This window comes from Notolepis coatsorum (assembly GCF_963971535.1).
Source record: "Notolepis coatsorum genome assembly, chromosome: 11".
NCBI classification, from domain to species: Eukaryota; Metazoa; Chordata; class Actinopteri; order Aulopiformes; family Paralepididae; genus Notolepis; species Notolepis coatsorum.
In genome coordinates, this window is record NC_140175.1 from 22,284,617 (window position 1) to 22,298,444 (window position 13,828).

At 43.5% G+C, this 13,828-nt stretch overlaps 1 protein-coding gene across 1 annotated transcript in view; it reads right to left on the bottom strand.

Moving 5' to 3' along the window:
* prkaa1 (protein kinase, AMP-activated, alpha 1 catalytic subunit) overlaps positions 1–13,828 on the bottom strand; it is a 37,444-nt gene that overhangs the window by 9,528 nt on the left and 14,088 nt on the right. Inside the window, exons 7-8 of the mRNA XM_084324241.1 lie at positions 10,562–11,105; positions 8,702–8,828 (exon numbers count right to left, since the gene is read on the bottom strand). Of these exons, the coding sequence (XP_084180367.1) occupies positions 8,702–8,828; positions 10,562–11,105 (671 nt within the window). The remainder of the gene's footprint in view (positions 1–8,701; positions 8,829–10,561; positions 11,106–13,828) is intronic.

Here is a 13,828-nt window from a genome sequence, read left to right on the forward strand (position 1 = left end):
TTTCCCCTGTAGAGCGTGTTATTCTGTTTCCCCTGTAGAGCATGTTATTCTGTTTCCCCTGTAGAGCACGTTATTCTGTTTCCCCTGTAGAGCATGTTATTCTGTTTCCCCTGTAGAGCATGTTATTCTGTTTCCTCTGTAGAGCATGTTATTCTGTGTCCCCTGTAGAGCATGTTATTCTGTTTCCCCTGTAGAGCATGTTATTCTGTGTCCTCTGTAGAGCATGTTATTCTGTTTCCCCTGTAGAGCATGTTATTGTTTCCCCTGTAGAGCATGTTATTCTGTGTCCCCTGTAGAGCATGTTATTCTGTTTCCCCTGTAGAGCATGTTATTCTGTTTCCTCTGTAGAGCATGTTATTCTGTTTCCCCTGTAGAGCATGTTATTCTGTGTCCTCTGTAGAGCATGTTATTCTGTTTCCCCTGTAGAGCATGTTATTCTGTTTCCCCTGTAGAGCATGTTATTCTGTGTCCCTCTGTAGAGCATGTTATTCTGTGTCCCCTGTAGAGCATGTTATTCTGTTTCCCCTGTAGAGCATGTTATTCTGTTTCCCCTGTAGAGCATGTTATTCTGTTTCCCCTGTAGAGCATGTTATTCTGTTTCCCCTGTAGAGCATGTTATTCTGTTTCCCCTGTAGAGCATGTTATTCTGTGTCCTCTGTAGAGCATGTTATTCTGTTTCCCCTGTAGAGCATGTTATTCTGTTTCCTCTGTAGAGCATGTTATTCTGTTTCCCCTGTAGAGCATGTTATTCTGTTTCCTCTGTAGAGCATGTTATTATGTTTCCTCTGTAGAGCATGTTATTCTGTTTCCCCTGTAGAGCATGTTATTCGGTTTCCTCTGTAGAGCATGTTATTCTGTTTCCTCTGTAGAGCATGTTATTCTGTTTCCCCTGTAGAGCATGTTATTCTGTTTCCCCTGTAGAGCATGTTATTCTGTTTCCTCTGTAGAGCATGTTATTCTGTTTCCCCTGTAGAGCATGTTATTCTGTTTCCCCTGTAGGGCATGTTATTCTGTTTCCTCTGTAGAGCATGTTATTCTGTTTCCCCTGTAGAGCATGTTATTCTGTTTCCTCTGTAGAGCATGTTATTCTGTGTCCTCTGTAGAGCGTGTTATTCTGTTTCCCCTGTAGAGCATGTTATTCTGTTTCCCCTGTAGAGCATGTTATTCTGTTTCCTCTGTAGAGCATGTTATTCTGTTTCCCCTGTAGAGCATGTTATTCTGTTTCCCCTGTAGAGCATGTTATTCTGTTTCCTCTGTAGAGCATGTTATTCTGTTTCCTCTGTAGAGCATGTTATTCTGTTTCCTCTGTAGAGCATGTTATTCTGTTTCCCCTGTAGAGCATGTTATTCTGTTTCCTCTGTAGAGCATGTTATTCTGTTTCCTCTGTAGATCATGTTATTCTGTTTCCTCTGTAGAGCATGTTATTCTGTTTCATTCGTTTTGCTTTTTTATTTTTTGACCAATGGCCTATGGTTTGAAATAAATCCACGTGTGTATAGTATAGTAACGGATTGTGGAACGGGCACGGTATTGCATGATGTGAGGACGGCAGGACTCTGCCTTACATTCAGTCTGATAGGGCTGATAAGTGATGGGGCATACAGACCCTCATCTGCACCTTTGTTTACACCGTTTATTCTTCTCATATTTGTACAGTATATTCAGTTAATTATATTGTTTACACCGTTTTATTTCTTCTCATATTTGTATATACAGATCAAATCTCTCTTTTTGTATACCTATATTTATGTCTTTCTACCATTACCCTGCCCTTTTTTGTTTTGTTAATAGCGGTAAACCGATGCTCGAGGGAATCACTGCTCGTGGTTGCTGCAGTTGCACTTGCTAGGCAATTACTGACAGCAACCTATTAGAAGCGCGAATAATCCTAAACCTCCAGTGCTGAAAACATGCTGAGCTCTCAGTCACAATAATGGCACAGCATTTCAACTGAATCCAACAGGGAAAATAAGTCGGTGTGACATTTTCCTTTTCAGATACTCTGGTGAGTTGTAAATGCGGTCTCTTGCATCTCAGTGTGTCAGTGTGATTTCAGTTGTAGATTGAACACTGTTGTACACTAAATGCAACTTTGTTTCAGTTAATGCATATACATGAATGTTAATATTCTGGATACAAGCTAGAAATCCTGGTGAATGTTTAGAATAAATGAAATAATGAATGTCTTAGCATTTGTTTTGTTTTTTTAGAGTTTTTTCTTAATGCAACCCCATATCTCGATCACAAATATCCCTGTATACACAGGTATATTCTGAAATTAACATGGAGATGGAACTTTTAACAGGGCACAAAACCCACAGAGTTTAAATTGATTGAGAGGCCGTTCCCATTCAAATGGACATTTGGCTGGTACACTATGAAATGGCTGCCATAGATTGTTAACATTGTCATGGAAATCAATGCCGGTTTAGTGCATGCCACTCAGAAAGCTGATGTGTTGCCATGGCAAAAGGAATCATTCGGCTGAACATTCCATTGGCAGTTATGTCGAACATTCCATCCGTCCCGAGTCTCAGTTGTTACTCACCCACTGTCCACATGAAACAATGCTAAATTTCCATGACAACATTACAGAAAAAAAGTTATGCACCCACTGTCCACATGACACAATGCTAAATTTCCATGACAACATTACAGAAAAAAAGTTATGTGGCAGCCCTCTTATAGCGTATGATCAAAGAAGATTACCACAATACTCAATCGACCCGCTTTATCGTTTCAAGTTCTGAGAGAGTAAAGTGCTTATGTAAGTTGGCAGCTGCCCCAGGATGGCTTTGTAGTTTGTATACAAACAAATACCAATGTAATTCTTCTTATGGCCAGGGATGACTGACCTGACAATTCATACAATACACAGTGATGTGTGAGGGATGAGCAATTTGTTATAAAATTGTAAAGCAGCATGACAGTGTCTAAAGGATTTCACCATTGAAACCAGTGTTAATTGTACGTCAGACTCATAACCAGCTAGTGTTACTCAGTTGGGTGTTGAGAAGTCATAACATGATTTGCAGACTTCTGGTTGGGCAGTCAGAGTTTCTGTTTCTGAATTGTGGACTACCTAACATAAACACTTGCGTTCTCTATTGGAAACAACTTGTGTACGCTAAAGGCACACCGATCTCAATGGAAAAAAACCACAAACGGCATGAAAGCACTTGTGACTCACACACATCCTGAAGAGGCCACAAGAGACGGCCTAAAGCGACAACATTATAAGAAAGTATGTGGCAGCAGTCTTATAGCATATCAAAGAAGATTTTGATCTTTTACCATAGCCTTTTAATACACTCCGCTGTTGATTGTACTGTAGCACTATTTACTCTGTCCATTCTAGTTTATTGCACTTCTATTTTACTTGACTTTTTATTGCACTGCTGCATAATTTTAATTCTACTATTTTGTTGCCCTGCACTATTTTACTCTGTCTGTTGCTTTTTATTACAGATTCAAAACTGTCAGGTATTAAACTGTGTGGGTATCAAACAAGAAAGACTGTCAGGCTTTAAAACTGTGTGGGACCCAGGCCCAGAACTGTGCCCTGTGAAAGGAAACTGCGCCCTGGGTGGGAGGTTTGCCCTCAGTGGGAGGTTTGCCCTGAGTGGGAGGTTTGAAGGGTCAAAGTGGGTATCAAACAGGAGGGAGGACGGTCAGGTTTTAAACTGTGGATACCAAACAAGGTAAAGACGACTTTAAACTGTTAAACAGTAATCCAGAGCAATTTTATTGCACTGTAAAAAAACTGATTTTATATGTCTGCACTTTATGTGCTCATTTCATGTCTATTCTATTCGACTACATATTGCACTGCACTATTTAAACTGTGTGGGTATCAAACAAGAAAGACTGTCAGGCTTTAAAACTGTGTGGGACCCAGGCCCAGAACTGTGCCCTGTGAAAGGAAACTGCGCCCTGGGTGGGAGGTTTGCCCTCAGTGGGAGGTTTGCCCTGAGTGGGAGGTTTGAAGGGTCAAAGTGGGTATCAAACAGGAGGGAGGACGGTCAGGTTTTAAACTGTGGATACCAAACAAGGTAAAGACGACTTTAAACTGTTAAACAGTAATCCAGAGCAATTTTATTGCACTGTAAAAAAACTGATTTTATATGTCTGCACTTTATGTGCTCATTTCATGTCTATTCTATTCGACTACATATTGCACTGCACTATTTCACCATCTTACTCTTTTTATTATTGTCTATTTTTAAAACTGAATCAAACCATAAACAAGGTGGCCTGTTGGGATGTTAGATCCTAATGTGAAAAACTGTGATTTTATATGTCTGCACTTTATGTGCTCATTTTATGCCTGTCTTTTGTTCTGTTGTGAAGCACTGTGAGCTGCCATTTCTGTATGAGAGGTGCTATACAAATAAAGTTTTATTATTATCTACTAAAGGCCCGCTCTATCGTTTCAAGTTCTGCGGCGCAGGCAGGTTTCTCTGCAGCACCGCCATAACACGATGTGTGTGGAACCAGGGCACACAAAGCCATGGTGAACATTAGACAAACAGAAACAAAGGAATATGAACACGCATGTAAACAAGGTCGAGGTGTAGAACATGCAGATGTCTTTATGACTGATTCAATGTCAACGCCCTGTACAAGTACACCGCTAGCTGGTGATGATACGGCAGGGTCAGTCGACCATGCGGCTTCTGCGCCATAATGTCCCCCGTTAAAACGCCATGGGAAGACTAGCCGTGTGGAACCCAACCGCTGAAGTGAACCCGTGTGTCCAGGAATGGCGGGGGGGACGGACATTGATTTAGTTGGCTCGCGGCTCGAACAGAGGGGTAATTACCCATGGATTTCACGCCGAGACGAGGGTGCTGCTGGGGGACACAATCCCACCCAGCAGGGAATACCGTGGAGAGAAACGTAGGGCTTGGCAGAGGGTCTCGGAGGAAGACATTAAGAGTCTGGACACATCGGTCACAACTTCACAGAGGTATTCAATATAAGGAGCGTGACCAAATATTGACATTTCTGAAATGTTTCGACAGAGCAATTTAATTGAATCAATAGCTTGTCGGTCTGTACTTTTATTCAGTCGTCTTTTTATCAGTAAAGCAAATTTACTGAGGATAGATTTAAAAAGGGAAAGTCCACTCCGAAATAGAAGTCACTGTTATGTCCGCGAAAGGCGGAGTCTGTCCATGGACAGTATGCCTGTACGTTAATGCCAAGCAAGCAGTGCAAAAATGCTTCCGCATTCGTCACCGCACGCTAGTGCGGTAAAGCGCCCTTCTTTTCAGACAAATGCTACCGTGCGTGCACCGGCGGCGGCGTGCTCGCTCAGGTGCGTGCGTGCGCCGGCGTGCTCGCGCGAGGTGCCCGCGCATGCGACACGAGCGGAGCTCAATATATATAAGTCACCGCCCCTTATTCACTATCCAACAAATAGCTCAATTGGCAAGGACACATGGCTGTGGATCCTATGGCTTGTTTGCTGGCGAGTTCGAATCCCATCGAAAATATTTTTTAACGTGATTTTTTTTTAACGTGTATTCTTTCGCCGATTAAGGTTAGGCATTGTTTCGGAGTTGGTTAAGGTTAGAACGGTTAAGTTTAGGCGCTGTTAAGGAGCTGGTTAAGGTTAGAGTTTGTCAAAGAGAATGGCAATATAATTTCTATGGTTAAGGTTAAGGTTAGGCATTGTTTCGGAGTTGGTTAAGGTTAGAACGGTTAAGTTTAGGCGCTGTTAAGGAGCTGGTTAAGGTTAGAGTTTGTCAAAGAGAATGGCAATAGACAGCCTATTTCCGCGAAAATGAAAGGCGCATTACTGCATGCCACTACGGTAAATTTTTGCACTGCTTGCTTGGCATAAAGCTACACGCGGACAGTATGCTTTTGGTAGCGTGTGTGTGCAGGTCTGTGAATCAGTCTCGACATCATTCAATGAAAACAGACATTAAAAACATGAGCACTCCATGACAAGAAGGCATCCAATATTTTTCTATAAAATTATCAATTCCAGTGGCGGCTACGTGGTGCAGTGGGCAAGGCGCTCACCACAAATACTGGAGACTGGGCTCGAACAGGTTCGCCTCCCTGTTCGAGCCCAGCGCTCCACATTGCTTTCAGTTTAGCTGGTCGTCCGCACTAATACACATTGGCAGTATTAGGGGGAGGGAAACTGATGGGTGGGGATCGGGCGTTGTGGACAGCGGCTCCTACAGGTCGGTTGGTGCGCCTGCGCAGTAGAATCAGGAAGCGACGGGGGCGGGGCCCCTTCAAAGCCCAGACCCCTGACGCTGAAAGATCGAGCCGCGCAGGTGAAAAGATGCAACTGCTGTTACCTCGAGTATCGGAGGGGACTCGTGCTATGTATGACTTAGTCCACATTGCAGCCGGCTTGTGGGAGGCAAGAAACAGCGTTCAAAGACAGGGGAGGGTTGAATTGGATGATACGAAAATTGGGATGAGAGAAAAATAGAAAATGGGAGAAAAAGTGGATACAAAAATAAATTATCAATTCCAATAAGGAACTCTAGCTTCAAATCCTCTTGTAATAGTTTCCAGGAGAATGGAGCAGCATAGCTGAACACATTTCCCAAATTCAACAGTGGGTATGAGCGGTTTGTTACAAATCGTAAAGCAGCATGATATATTGTGTCTAAAGAATTTCACCATTGAAATATACATACATACAACATAATCAGCAACTCTGTTGCGTTTTGAGAAATCATTTTCAGACTTCTGGTTGGGCAGACAGAATTTTGTTTTCGAATTGCGCACTACCTAACACAAACACTTGTGTTCTCTATTGGGTACGCTGAAGACACATCAATCTCAATGAAAACCACAAACTGCATGAAAGCACGTGTGACTCACACATTCTGAAAAGGCCACAAGAGACATAAAACCTGTGTACATGTCCTTCATTCATTGGGGGGGGGGGGGGGGGGGGAGTATTTATTACCCACTACTGCCTCTTTGAACTGTTGCGGTCAGGCAAGCGCTACCGGAGTCTCATGGCCAGTACAGAGAGACTCAGAAGGAGCTTCTATCCCCAGGCCATCAGGATGCTCAATGACTCCATGTAACAACCCATCATCTACACACTCATTGCACACATTAAAACAAACACTCACTTTAGACACTTTAACACTAAATTATATTGATCCGATCCCCACCCATCAGCTTCCCACCCCCTAACACTGCCAATTGTATTAGTATGAACGACCAGTCAAGCTGATAGCAATGCGGAGAGCTGGGCTGGAACCCAGCGTCTCCTGCATTGGTGGTGAGCGCCTTGCCCACTGCACCACCTAGCCGCCCTATATTGATCTATTATTAAAGAGATTTGCACTACATTCATACCACATTTGCAATTGCACCTTACCTCAACGTTTTGTACCTCATTTTCTGCATTGTACCTCACCGTTTACAAATGTTTACTATTTTAGATTGTATATTCTTCTTTACTTTTCTTTTTTTTTTTACTTGCTTTTTACTTACTTTCTTACTTTTTTTTACTGTATGATGCACACTCTCAGGGGCTCGTACAGAACCAAGCATTTCACCGTAAAGTACATGTATTTGATCGTGATATTTAATAAACAAACTTGAACTTGAAACTTGAAACTATAGCATCATGAGGACATATGTGCTCCACTGAGGACCCATTCTAGTTTCTATAATACTGTACAACCCCGTTGTCAATTTGTGAATATTTGAGATATGGGTAAATTTTCTGATTCAGTGCCGTAAATTCAACATTTAAATAAAATTCCTTTGGGATTTGACAGCTCAAACAAACTGATGCTATGAGTCCACAAAGTCGGAAACTAATAGAGGCCTTCCTTTTGCATGTAATGTTTGTGTAGTTCTTGGTCTTCCAACATGGCCGACTGTAACATAGCAACCATTGTTTTGTACATGGTAATGGCAGAGGCTACAGTTGCTAGGTGCAAACCAATGGTTGATATGCGTTGATAAGATAAATATAGCAAAATAGTGAATGGTAAATAAATGACTGCATTTATATAGCGCTTTTATCCAAAGCGCTTTACAATTTGTTCCTCAACATTTTACCCGGAATTCATTCACACACCGATGGCACAGGCAACCATGCAACGTGCCAACCTGCACATCAGGAGCAATTAGGGGTTAAGTGTCGTGCTCAACGTCACTTCGACACGCTGCCCGGGAGGAGAGGAAATCAAACCGGGAACCTCCGGATTACCAGACGACTGCTCTAACCTCCTGAGCCACTCTCATAAGTCTCATAATTGGATCATGTAAACAAGTCCTAGTGGAACAGTAAAATCATGCTTTTCCCATGCTTTACATACTCTACCACTGCACAAAAACTTGCCGTTTTTCCTGCGGTACTTACAGGCAGCCATGTTGGAAGAGAGACACCCACGCAAACATTCCGTGCAAGGCCTCCACGCATTGTCAAAGGACCAACTCCAAAAAGTGTCAATTGATGAATTGATGACTTTAAAAAAAAAAATGATTCTCAGCTAAGGGGTGTCTATCTTCATAGATATTGACCATAACTCTCCCAAGATCATTGGAATAGCAGCACAACACAGAGTCCGTTTCAGGGTGGATTTCCCTTTTAACACCCACTGGCCCGATAATTCTTCCATTATTATTACTGTGCAAATATGTAACGTGCCAGGGGGACAGGACGCGGCCCGTGAAGGTCACGGTAAACGTTTCCACCTACCGTCTATGCTACGGAAGTCGAGGAGGTAGGTTCTGCTGTCCACCCGGTAGAGCTGAAGGCTCATCTTGGTTTGCATGCCAGTGATCGGGTTCTTCCTTCTCACACGCAAGTAGTATGGGTTCACAACCTGGGAATCACACACAGAGATAATGAACGTTAAAACAAAAAACAGAGGGACATGTTATATAAGTTATCCCGGGGGCAGAGAGACTAGCGGTACTGGAGGTACTGGATATGCTCCTCTACGTTGGAAATTAATGGAATTGGAATGCGGCCGCGCCGCTAGACGTGGCTGGAGGCGGTCAGAAGGAGCCTCAAGGCGGTTTGTTTCCCCTAGAATATCTAAAGCTAAATCTACGGGTGCGCCCTTTGTTGCGGCGTCTGAATGAGCAGTTTTTTATTTTTATTTATTTTAATCCTCTTTTTCTCTCCGCCTGATTTTCTATGCTTTTCTCCCCCATCCCAATCTAGTCGTTATGCCAATTCCCCCCCCTCCCCTAGCTGGTCGTTGTGCGCATGTTCCCCCTACTGGTCGTCGGTACAAGGGAACCCTGAAGTCTACCACATGCTTCCTCCGACACATGCGAGGAGGACTCTCATTGGTGAAGCGTAACGCGTGGGAGCGGTCACGCTGCCTTCACCACTTCCTGCCTTTCGCTGAGCAGGCGCCCAGACCTGACCTGTAGGCGTCGCTGTCCACAACGCCAGATTACCACCCACGACTTCCCTCCCGCTAACTCAGCCAAGTTAGTATGACGATCGGCCACAAGCCGCAGGGCAATGCTGACTCCGGGAGTCGAGACCGCAGACTCTTGCATTGGTGTTGAGCGCAATCTCCGCTATGCCACCCGACCGCCCCTTGAATGAGCTGTTTAACCTCAGCGACACAAGCTTCTTTTTATCAACAAGGTGGCAGATGAACGGGTCAGGTCAGCACTTAGCGGCACCGTTACGCCGTGGTCCAACCGACAGGTCTGAGTACAGAACACTGAGCTCTGTTGTTCTCTGTAGCCTAATCTAAATTGCCACGCCATATCAGCTTTACTACTGGCGGCTATCCCCAGACACCAACACAGAAATAGCCGCTTCATACCAGGCTCGCGGCAAAAACAGGAAATGCAACATTTCCCCTTGGAAATCGCCCCACGCTCTCTCCCACAAGACGATTAGAATATGCGAGAGCCGACTCGTGGGTGTAATCTCTTTATCTCGAGAATAACTCAAGACAACATTCCACTCTAGGTCAGGTAGAACTACACCTGTGAGGTCGAATTTAAAGTGCCAGACGACTGGTTAATATTTACTGGGTTTTATTTTTTTTTTTTTTTTGCCTTCATCTCCACAGCTACTCTGTTGCCTAATCCTCCATCAGAGGCTACTCTACTGCTTAATCCCAGTTGAACCTCTGGCCCACGGTCCCCGACACCTCTTACTGGCCTCTTGTCGCCAAGTGGGCTGGACGGGTATTATAACGAGCCAACCGGGGCAGGACAGAAAACAAAAACACAGCAAAGCCCGTTTTGTCATGAAGCATCTAGTCCCCTCCTATTTCTAAGGGCCTTCCAACAATAATCTAGAGACATATTTCCTTCCTTCCTCGGCAAGCCGCTCCTCACCATCCGAGTGGTGCATTTTGTTTTTATACAGGGCGACAGTGGCTCGGGAGGTAGAGCAGTGTGTAAAAGTGCCCTTGAGCAAGACACTTAAACCCCTAACTGCTCCCGATGAGCAGGTCGGCACTGTGCATGGTCGCCTCTGCCGTCGGTGTGTGAATGTGTGAGTGAATGGGTACAAAGATTTGAGGAACAAAATTGTAAAAGCGCTTTGGATAAAAGCTGCTATATAAAATGCACCATTTACCTTCCACTCGTAGTCCAGCTGCTTCATGGCGCGGCACACCTCCGACATGATGTCGGTGGGCCTGCTCTGGCTACGGATCCCCAGGTGCCACTTGGCCCTCCGCACGCCCTGGTGCTTGGACTTCTGGGGGTTGAGCTCGTCCAGCGTGTGCCGGGGCCTGGGAGGGGTCTCCGCCAGCAGGAAAGGCACCCGCTCCGGGTGGGGCTTGACGGAGCAGGCGATGGCGGCGGAGGCTCCGGAGGAGGAGCAGGAGGAGGAGGTGGTGAGGGCCTGGTCGTCCAGGAAGGAGTCCGGGGGGCTGGAGGCCAGGTAGAAGTCCTTGGCCTCGCTCATGATGCGCCGGTTGTCGATGATGAGGTGGTAGGCGACGGCCAGCGGGTCCTGGTGGTTGCGGCTGTACAGGCAGGTCAGGACCTCCTCCTCGGTGCACTCGAACTTCTCGCACACCTCCTTCAGGGCCTCGTCGTCGATCATGTTGTTGCTGTAGGAGGGGTCCTCCGGGAACAGGTATTTGGGCACGTCCTCTTTGAACCAGTCGTCCTCTCTGTGGGAAGAAAAGAGTCAGTTTTTTTTATTTTTTATTTACATTTTATTTTGTCCTTGTTTTTACTATCGAGTCTTATTTTTGTTTGTCTTTTATTTGATCTTTTATGTTTTCTTCTTCTCTCCTCTCTTTTTGTCACCTCCACCCCTTCCCTCTTTCTCTCTTTCCCCCCTCTTTCCTCTCCAACTTCTGCTCACTCTATGTTACCTGATGTGTACCAAAAAATTTATCTAGTGGCCATTGCCCACTGGTAAAATAAAAAATTTCAAAAAAAGAAAAGAGTCACCAGACTGGATATAAAGACGTATGCAGGAGATAAGCGGAACAGGGTTGAGGAGTGAACTCCGCTGGCGCCAGACCATTTTTAATAGGACCATAACTTTTCCATTCCTTGTTGTCGGAGCAAAGATAATACACCATATAATCTAGGGATGGGCACGAGTTATGTCTTCCCAGATCAAGTGTACTCGCATGAATTACTGGAGTAGTGGTCAAGCAATTGTTTAGGGAAATATATTATTTTTAGAACGCATCTTAAAATGCATGACGCCAGCAATAACGAGATATTGCGCAGTCTCTCACACATATCCACATGCACACACCCACTTTAAACAAACACTCACCTTAACACTCACTTTAGACACTTTAACACTATATTATATTTATCTATTTATTATTGCACATTCATACCTCATTTACATTTGCACCTTACCTTAAATTGTCTGCATTTGTACCCCACTGTCTGTTTATTTTTTTTACTCACATCCTCAGGGGCTCATATAGAACAAGGCATTTCACTGTAAAGTATGTGTATTTTATTTGTGACAAATAATAAACAAACTTGAAACATACACACAAATGCACACACGCTACTGATTTTATTATGCTTGCTCCGCTGCTTAACCTCTTAAGCCCTAGCCCTATTTCCTGAAAATTCGCCTAAAAATACATACCTAAGTAAATGGAAGATTGCTCCACTTCTACATGGTCCATTTGCATGTTCTTGGTATCTAGGGACATCTATGGATCTCGGGGAATGTATTCCCAGTGTCCGAAATATTGTGTCTGTTACTAGGCTTGAATAAATTGTAATGAACCAAATGAGAATATCAATCTTTTTTTTCTTTGGTGAATAACACCATGCTAAAACTGTCCAGACATGAAAAATTGCCACTGAGCTCATTCAGCACCTTCTTGAGATCACGTGTACACAAACATCTAAGCAAATGAATAAAGGGAAGATGATTAAAGGTGGTTTTGTAGATACAGTACTGAATTCTTCCATCCGGACACATGCAATTTGAAATATGATTATAGAATATAGAATACCAGGCCTATAAATGACCTAATTATGGTCAGGTCGCCAAGGGCCAAGCGCCATGGGCCAAATCTCCCCTTTCCAATGGCAGAGTTCAATCTGGATTTAGTATCACCAGGCGTGCAGCAAAAACTGTGAATGAAATCTACTGTAAGTAACTTTATAATATATAATATATAACTTTTTTATAATGTAAATTTCTCCGCCATTTTTCATCAGATCGCAACGCCATTTTATGCTAGACGTTCACAGAAAGGTAGAGAAACGAACTGCGTTCTAATTTATGGCAATAACGTTCAGGTTGGTTCCCGCCATGAGATATGATCCCAAAAATAGACGGGGGAAAAAACTGAAAAAGAGATTACACTCAAGTCAGGTTGCGCCAAATCCTCGCGTCAAGCCTCGCCTTTTTTCGACCCGATGCCCTGAGATTTGTATAACTCATATTTCACTAATAACACGTAAAACCATTGGTAAACAAACTTAGTGCTGAAAATATACACTTTGACTGCTGTTTTGACAGGGTTAGTCTTTACTCTTGCCTACATTTGAAAAAAAAAAAGCAATATTAATTCATACATTCTGTAGAGATGGATTTATGGCGTGATGTCACCGGACCGCTCGAGCTTAGGAGGTTAATGCATATTGTCAGTCAAAACAGTCAGTTGACATTTCTAGTAATTACATTACCTCCACTCTGTGTGCAGCAGGTCTCTGCTCATGGAACGGCATGTCCATATCAATACTAGTCTATGAACGCTACGCAAAGTGGGCGACATGTTGTTGACACGGTTTGGAAACGCGCGCACACAAACTGCTATTTTTAGATAACGATAAGCTAACATAACAATCTTTCCACAGTAACAAGTGTACTATCCATGCTCCACAGCTCGACGTATTTGGTGGTACTGGTAACCAACTTTGCTTTTTTTTATAAGAAAAATGCTCCACAGCTTCCAGCAACAAACTCACGTCACTCACGGATTTCAGAGCGAGATTTCAAAGTGAGTTTTCTGTTTCATTGGTACAAACAGGCACTTTTGGTGGACGTATTTGGTGGTAACTAGGGATGTCCGATATTATCGGCCGATATTGGCATTAAAATGTGATTATCGGTTTGAATTTTTTTTTTTTTTTTTTAAACATTTATTTACCCAGGCAAGCAAGTAAGAACAAATTCTGATTTTATTTATTGTCAAAAGTATGCATAATGTTGTGTTAATTCCACGACAAGAGATATGTAATGTTAATTACCTGAAATTATTCCGTTTTTGGGGGGGGGGGGAACCCTGCATATATCGGTATCGTTTGATATCGGTTGATATCGGTATCGGAAATTAAGAGTTGGACAATATCGGTATAGGTAAAAAAGCCAATATTGAACATCCCTAGTGGTAACCAAATA